The 8,821-nt window shown below is 34.2% G+C and overlaps 1 protein-coding gene across 1 annotated transcript; it reads left to right on the top strand.

Moving 5' to 3' along the window:
- The first annotated feature begins 370 nt into the window (after positions 1 to 370).
- On the top strand, positions 371 to 8,564 carry LOC128546126 (transient receptor potential cation channel subfamily A member 1 homolog). The gene is made up of 6 exons (XM_053547039.1): positions 371 to 400; positions 1,349 to 1,551; positions 3,488 to 3,716; positions 5,689 to 5,823; positions 7,816 to 7,985; positions 8,561 to 8,564. Exons 1-6 carry the CDS (start codon positions 371 to 373, stop codon positions 8,562 to 8,564), a joined length of 771 nt encoding a protein of 256 aa, XP_053403014.1.
- The last annotated feature ends 257 nt before the right edge of the window (positions 8,565 to 8,821 follow it).

Here is an 8,821-nt window from a genome sequence, read left to right as displayed (position 1 = left end):
CATCAATCTAATAAACCTTCTATTATTGTGATTTTTAATAGCACGTTCTTTTGTTTGATCCTCTTTGTAGATGTGTTTGTCATCTTGTCGCGTTGCTGCTGTCCGTCCGTCCAAAATCTTTTTTGTGTCCAAATCCTCCAACATAATTATTTTGATTTGCTTCAAACTTTCACAAATGAACAAGCTTGATATGCGAATGGACATCAAGGAAGGAACTTTTTCTGTGACTATTCTTACCGCAGTAATGGTCTTTTGATAGCTTTGCTATTATAATATAAAATGAAGAGAAAATTCTTGTGTGTCCAACTCCTCCTAACATTTTAGCCTGATCTGCTTTAAACCTTTAGAGATGAACAAGCTTTAAGTACAAATGACACAGAAGAAGAAAGAAACTATTTCTGTGACTACTCTTACCGCAGTTATGGTCCTTTGATAGCTTTGGTATATAGAATAAAGAGAACAATTTTGTGTGTCTAACTCCTCCCACACTATAAGCCTCATGTGCTTTAAACATTCACAGATGTAGATGACAATAATTGAATGAATGAACCTTCGCTGTGACTATTTTTACCGCAGCTATAGGCTTTTTATAGTTCTGCTATATAGAATATAGATAAAAAATCGTGTATGTCCAACTCCCCAAACACTATACAGGTGAAGGACCTTCATGTGAAGATGATTATAAAAATAGACTTTTTTTCTGTGGCTATTTCTTTCTAGAGTTATTATTTTTTCTTAATTTCACTAAAAAGGCCATAGTGAAGAAATGTGTACACTTTTTGAAGAAATGGGTTCAAAGTTGCACGGATGCACGACCTTATCTGAATACAATTTGCTTCAAAATTGTTGTCGAACATCCTTCGTGTAAAGAAGGTCTGTGCTACAAACAATGCTATTTAGAGAATGATGCAGTATATGGCGGCATCCCTGTCCAAATCACACAATTCTATTTAGTTCTTGTGGTGATCTATAAATAACTCAAACGGTCGGGTTTAAAAGTTTCCTTTTGATAGAAAGTGGCACTTCACTCTTTACAGTGTTTAGCTTGACCAAGTGTATTGAACTTAAACCGAACAATGTCAGTTTCGTCCTTCTGGCGACTCCAATTTAAATATATGGTTTTATATATTTCCAAGCTGCAGGCAATAGGACAACTGCATAGGGGTTTAATATGAAACAAGTCGGAATGCTTTCGTCAACAACAAATATATAAACACCAAACTTGCAGCTTGAAACATGTCGACATGACGGCCTAATTTAAATGACGTCACTTCTATATAAAATTGATCCAATAGAATTACGTTGCTCACTGATGGACTTTACTGAGTAATTTCTAATTCAATTTTAGATAGATGGCAAACTGAAAGATCATTCATGTGAAGGAACCTACCAACAACTTTTGGATCACCCTCTTGTAGTTGCCCTAGTCAGCCGTAAATGGAATCATATAGGAAAGAAATTCCATGCAGCGAATTTTCTACTTTATCTGATCTATTTGTCTGTTTTCACTCTGTGTGTGAGTACCACTGATCCGCCGTATATACGTTCTCAGTAAGTAGGCATTATGATTTACAATTTGGTTTAGAATATTAATGAAAGTTATTGTTACATGTGACTCTCAACACACACACACACGCATGCACGTACATGCGCACGCACACACGAGCGCACACACGCACACGCACGTATACACAGACACAGACACAGACACACACACACACACACACACACACACACAGAGTTAAATATCAATGAGTTCAGCTTTGCTGATAGATGAATTAAGTACAACACTCAGTCAGAAGTCAATTATCTAGACACTGTGAGGATAAAGTGCACCTCTAACTCACTTCTTCATATTTATATTAATTTAAAGGCAGAAGAATGATACAGCAAATGATTGAATTTACTAACTACTTTTGGATCATCATCTTTTAAAAGCCCTAGTAAGGCGTAAATTGAATCATGTTGATGTAAAATTCCTTGTTCTTAATTTGGCTTTGTATTTGATATATTTGGCTGTTTTGACTGTGTGTGTGAACACCGTTCTTCCACCATATGTACATTTTCAGTAAGTAGGCATTAATTATGTTTACAATGTTCTTCACTTTATCAGTTAAAGTAATAGTTTCATAAGATAAATAAAAACAGACTCGCACGCACGCGCGAACGATAAAACAATAACAAAAACCATTCGAAACAATGATACACGAACATGATTTGCAGATTATAAAAAAACATTGTCAAAAGTTTGAATATAAACCCGAGTGCTTTCGCCTTTCATAATCTAACGCTATTTTACGGAATTTCATTGATCGATATGTTTATTTAGAATATATATATCGAAATATACAGGGGGAAATACACCGTTATTGTTTTGATTTATGCTACCCCTGTAAAAGGTCGTTATTTAAAACAATGTTTTATGACTCTAAGTCAAATACTTTTTAAGATAAATTTGACACAATTTTTTATGCACTTAATGCATATTTTGACTAAGTAATGGGCCATAACTCTGGTCTTAATGAGTGAAATCCAAAACAAAACTCAGGTGCACATATTCACAAACTGAATAACAATCCTACATAGTCTCATGTGTTTATATCAAATATTTTTAAAATATGTGAAACACAAACTATTAAGAACTTTATGTGTAGATAAGACCATAACTCTGAAGTCCCTGAGTGAAACCCCAATCAGAAAACCAGGTGCGAATCTTCACATGCTAAGTCAAATACTTTTTGAGATGCATGCGATAGTAACTTGTTTACCCTTTGTGCATAGTTTGACTGAATAAAGGACCGTAACTCAAATAAATCCAAAACAAATCTCAAACTGCACAAATTGACTTGCTAAATAATATGCTATTATGTTTCATGACCCAAGATAAAATAAGTTTTAAGATACGTACGACATCATTCTTTATACATAGTTTAAATAGGGTCATAACTGTGGTTTGGCTGAGTGAAATCTCAAACATATCCTAGGTACACAACTTCACACACTGAATAACATTCCTTTGCTGTATCATAATCCGAATTCAAATACTTCAAACATACATGCGATACAATTTTAGGCCCTTTTTAAAGACTGGTCATGGTCCTAACATACATTAAGAATGAACTATACTTCTGGTATTCAATAAAATGTGTCGTGTGTGGCATTCTACCAACATTGGCCATGGTCCTGACATACACTTAGAATGAAAAAATGGTTTAATATATCCACAGGATATACAATCGGATCATGATTTTTTATAACATTTCAAAATATTTTGAATCTTTGTAACAAACTGATAAGCAAATATCCATACTGCATTTTTAGAAAAAAAGTTTTAAATGTTACACGATCAGGTCAATAAAGAAAGGAAATAAAAACAATGTGTGCAGTCATACTTTCTAATAAGGTAATCAAATAGTTAAACCTGTGACAATGACTGAAAATTGGAAGTAATAAGAATTTAAGATTTTTATGTATATTGTCATTCTAGAAGTCAAAGCGACATAACCATTTACGGGAACACAACTACTGACCCAAACGTCACGATATCCCCGACAGAGACTACGTGCAAGAACACAACTACGTGCTTGAACAAGACTACGTTAGGAAATCCTGAAACCAAACCGGCGTGTAATTCCTTTAAAAGTAACAGAAAATCAATGATTGTAGATATGCAATACTTAGTCATAGGCTTATCTGTCATCATGATTTTAAAAGAGGTAAACACTACTTGTATTTTAAATATCAAAAGATAGATAGATAGATAGATAGATAGATGGATTTTATTTTGTAAAAGCGTACACAAATCTAACAAAACATGGCAGTAGTACAGATGCATGATATATAACAACAATATGGCGGCAAGCAGACTAATTACAAGCATACATAACTTGTTTTATATTCTAAACCATGAAATGTGGAGCAATACCAGGGATAACACAAAACAGAAATATAGTTCCCATTAATGCTATTGTGGTCCCTGTTATTGGCAGCAGGGCACAAACATAAATCATGTATTTGTTCTAACTATAAAATTTTACACATTATATCTTGAAATTAAGTATATCACAGATAATTTAGTTTTATGTATTATCATTGTATATGATAACACATATTACTCTCAGAGTATAAAGTATCAAATGACATCTAGATGTCAGTATGAAAATCACAGAAATATATCATGCACTACATAATAGTGACTGGATGAAAAGAAAATTAGAAAGTAGGAGAACTATCTGGTCATTCATTGGATTTCGGTGCCGTGTTTGAACTTTGAGGGACAAGTAATTGTCTCAGATCCTGGGGAATGTGGTTCCACAAAACAGAACCATTAAAGGAAAACGTCTTTTTGCCAAAGCTTCCAACCTTGGGCAATGAAAAACGTCCAGTATCTGTGTATAAATAACCAACACTGACCAGGGAAAGCAGTTACTCAGACCTTGTGCATCGATCATGTATGGAGCTAAAGGGTACAGATTTATCATTCAGATACATTGGGCTTTACCCATCCTAATTTTATGAATGAACATTGACCCAAAATTACGTTTAGATGAGAATAACTTAGTATTTTAATAACCTCCCCAGCTTTATAACTATGGTATTGTTATGAATGATTCTATAGCAGCGCACTTGCCCTGCTAAATATCTATAATGAACTTGTCCAGATTTCAATTTGGAAGTACCCTTAACTGTTTAAAGGGGTGCTGACCAAAACATTACTAACTGAATGACGAACAGTGCAGATCATGATCAGACTGCACGGTTGAGCAGGCTAATCATGATCTACACTGGTCGCAAGTGCAAAATAAATCGTGTTTAGCCTGAGTGTGATTAGAATAGCTTGGAACGAAATGTACACTTAATCGCTTTGAAAACGCATCGCTTGTAAACATAGTTTACAAAAAACCTCTACATTAGGTGAAAACTCTACAGGTCGCCCAAAAGTAAGTATGGTCATTGAGACTCTATTAGGGGTCACATTAGTTTGTGTTGCACTTAGATTGTTCAAACGTAGTGCCTTTAAAATGTTTCGCGTCGTTACATAAATCGCACCCAGTGTGCACGAATATCGAAAAAGTCGGCATTTACCATGTCTTCATCTTTTAGAGACAATTTGTTTTCAGGACCGACTTTCGATATGAAAATTGTTATCATCATTACTGATCCCATACATTGTATCATATTTGTGACAGATCTGAAAACGCTTAATCATTCACTTTGCTTTATAATTTAAACATTTTAAATTATATGTACCAGGTTTAATTTATTTCCTAATTAATATCATTTCAGATTTGCATAATAAATATTGGAAGACCATGTAGAACTAGCATGTTCAGAGGGTTCATTATACTTAAAGAAATACAAAGATCTGGCCCCGTGTTCACAAAACATTTTTCGGTCTCAGCTGAGTTTGAGTTTGAAATTTCAATAACAATTTTACTAAAGCTTCAAGACTTAATTCCAATTTAGACTGACCATCAATACTGAAAAGTCATTTGAAAATAGTTATTAACTTAAAATTTAGCTTTAAAATTGCTATTTAGATATAAATGACAAATAAAGTTTCATTATCAAACTCAGTCGAGACTGAAAATGTTTTGTGAACACGGGGCCAGAACTTGTAGTAAGCCCTATTACAAAATTTAAATATCTAGCAAAGATAAATCTAACACCATCTGAAATATTTCACAGGTTTACCAGCTGGTCAGAATGTACGGACGTGAGTACTTCATGCAGAAAGAAAACTACGTGGAATTTGCTGTTTACATATCCTCTATCTTGTTTGTTATAAACTTCACAGACTGCGAAAATACAGACTACCGGGCCGTATGTAATATTTGTCATTCTTTCACTAGGTGATGGTGTAGACTGAAATATCTGACACGAGAGTAACTGTTTAGCCGTTAAGTTACCGCGACAGCATTTACCCGAGAGACAGATAATTCCTTCTTCTACCAGTGATAAATTCGATTATTTGCATATATATTGGAATAAAGTTGTTTTTAACACTACTAAAATATACGATCTTTTAAATAATACATAACAATATCCGAAACCTACAGTCAAAAATGGCCATATTTTTCTCCTACTGAACTAGAGTCCAAAATATCCATATATTTTCTTAGTATTGGACGGGACAACTCTTCGACTTCCTTAATGCAATGATTTGATCGGGATTACTCCCCTTTGTATAATGTATTTCAGTAAAATTGGAAATAAAAGATGAGTTTCAGAACGAAAGTATAAGTCTGAGCATTCGGTTTTCAAGTTGAAACATTTCCTATCTGTTGAATATGGTTTCGGTTAAAACATTAATGAAAAGTTGTTGCAATTTTTTGGAGCTGGTGTAATAATAGCATGATAACACACTCAACATTAATATACATATTATGAGAGGAAAATATCAATTTCTTATGTTTGTTGTATATGGAAGTGTTTCTAATCGTCAATTAAAAAATATATGTGAATATATGCTTTTCTGCAATTTTAAGCTCGTCTGGGGTTTTTTTGTTCTTTTTTTTTTTAAAGAAAGACGAGTTATTGTCATCGCTTGATAGAAAAATTCATTGGTATGCCAATATTTCTATTATACATAGACAAAAAAAACAGACGAGTGTCTGCATGGCAAGGCGATGCTCTTGTTTTATTATTGTATGAAATAAAGAGGTAGTTGAGTACAATACTGAATTCTATTGCACTCGTACACAGCAGTAATAGCCCATATTTGAACTCGGCGGGGGCTCAGACTCACCACCCCTAGATTCGTACAGACAGCTTTACCGCTGGACAACTGCTTCCTATCTCACCGTATACAGGAACATCGTTTCAAGCAGTATATTATGTATTAAATGTTAAATTAGTTTGGAGATTAGAATGGAAGTTTTTGTATCGTCCAATATTGACTATTATATCTTGTATCCTTTACGGAAACATGTTTCATAGTCAAGTTGTATAAATGCAAATTTGGTAAAGAATAAAGTACTGGTGATGCAAAAACGGAACATAAAAACTATAGTTTAGATTTTGATAAGTGTATATTGATAAAATGTGCTGCTGTATTCAAGCTTAATTTAGTATTTTAAGACCAGTAGGGTATAAATGTATAGTAACTAAAATTACTTTATGCCCCCGCCATAAGATGGGGGGAGGGGGGGGGGGGGCCGGGGGGCATATAGTGTTACTCCTGTCCGTGTGTGTGTGTTTGTGTGTTTGTTTGTTTGTGTGTTTAGGAAAGGATGGTGTTCGTTTCTGGGCCATAGCTTTGACATGCATAGTTCGATTTCAGAATAATTTGACAGAAATGATAAGCATGGATGGACAATGTGTCATGCGCAAAACCATTTTACTAGCTCTAAGTTCAAGGTCACAGTCCTTGATTGAATTTTCACTTCGTAAGTGGTCATCGTGTCCGGGCCAATACTGTGACATGTATTGTCCGATTTCAGAATTTTTTGAGAGAAATGATAAGCATGGATAGACAATGTGTCGTGCGCTAAACCATTTCCCTAGCTTAAAGTTCAAGGTCACAGTCTATGGTTGAACTTAGCCAATTTTCATTACATATACAGATTACTTAATTTTCTGGTTTTCCTACAATATTTTTTTTTGTAAACAAATAGGGTCAAGGGTTATTCTTTTAGTTTGTGAGCAGTGCCATGCCTGTGACCATTCTCATGTTGCGTGGGCATCCGTGTCTGCTGTGACACATTTCTAGTTTGGTTTCTTTTTTTTTTGGTAAATTGTAGTATCTTAATTGTTCAGTTTAATCAGATTGTAATCTTGTACACATTGTAGAAATACTTCTTATAATTTAAACAGAATTGGCAGTGGATACTAGGCACATTCTCTATCCTTCTTGCGTGGACTAATGTGCTAACATATGCCAGGAAGACTTATTATCTGGGAACCTATGTTCTGATGTTATGGACAATTAGCAAGACATTTCTGACGAAGGTGTTACCTATCGTCGCCGTCTTATCACCGCACTGGTACGCTTTTGGCTGTGTCTCCAAAATCGGTTTGAAAATTTTCGTTTACTATTTAGCAGACGAAATTTTTCCCTCATTTTAAAATAAGCTTTTTAAAAATTTTTTGATACAAATCAAATCTTGTCTTTGCAATAGTATCTTAGGATTTGCGTGTTAAGTAGTATTACTTTACTGAAACAAAAAAAAATTTTGGATGAAAGAAGCTTCATGCGCACCCCACAGTAGCGCTTGACTGTTTGTACAAAAAATATTCGTATTTGTTCTGGTAATTAACTAACTTGAATTTCACGAATCTTTGTATTGTTCAATTTCACAGAAAAACAGTGAAAAAAAACCCAAAATAGATTCCGCCCATTTTGACCCCGTGGGGGTAAGATTAGCAGTCGCTGGTAATGTGTGCACGCACGACTGCCTAAAATATAAAAATTATAGATGTTTGTCGTTTTTTTGCCCACAGACGGCTCTTAAACCCTAAGTTTCAAATATTTAAACCTGGGAAAAGTTTTTTAATTGTTTTTCTACACCAAGTGTTTTCATTCAAGATATTTCCAGTTCTTTATTTGTATATTCAACAGGTGATCAAATTAAAAAGCTTAAAACATTCATGACTCATGATTTTTAAAGATGATTAAATTTTTATTAATGTGTTTTTTTTTTCTAAGAAGTAGCATTTTTTAAAAGTGTTGCATGTGAAAAATTCTAGGGGGGAGAACGGTTCTGCTTTAGTGTTTTAACCCTTCGTTAGAAATATCGTTCTAAAAAGGGGTATAAAAATAAAAATGCTTGCCGAAGCTTCAGGGGAAAAGCAGCATTAAACACTGTACTGTTATGGGTTG

Source organism: Mercenaria mercenaria, chromosome 7 (assembly GCF_021730395.1).
Source record: "Mercenaria mercenaria strain notata chromosome 7, MADL_Memer_1, whole genome shotgun sequence".
Lineage (NCBI taxonomy): Eukaryota > Metazoa > Mollusca > Bivalvia > Venerida > Veneridae > Mercenaria > Mercenaria mercenaria.
The sequence above is the reverse complement of the archived record's forward strand: the minus strand, read 5'-3'. Positions and strand labels throughout refer to the sequence as shown.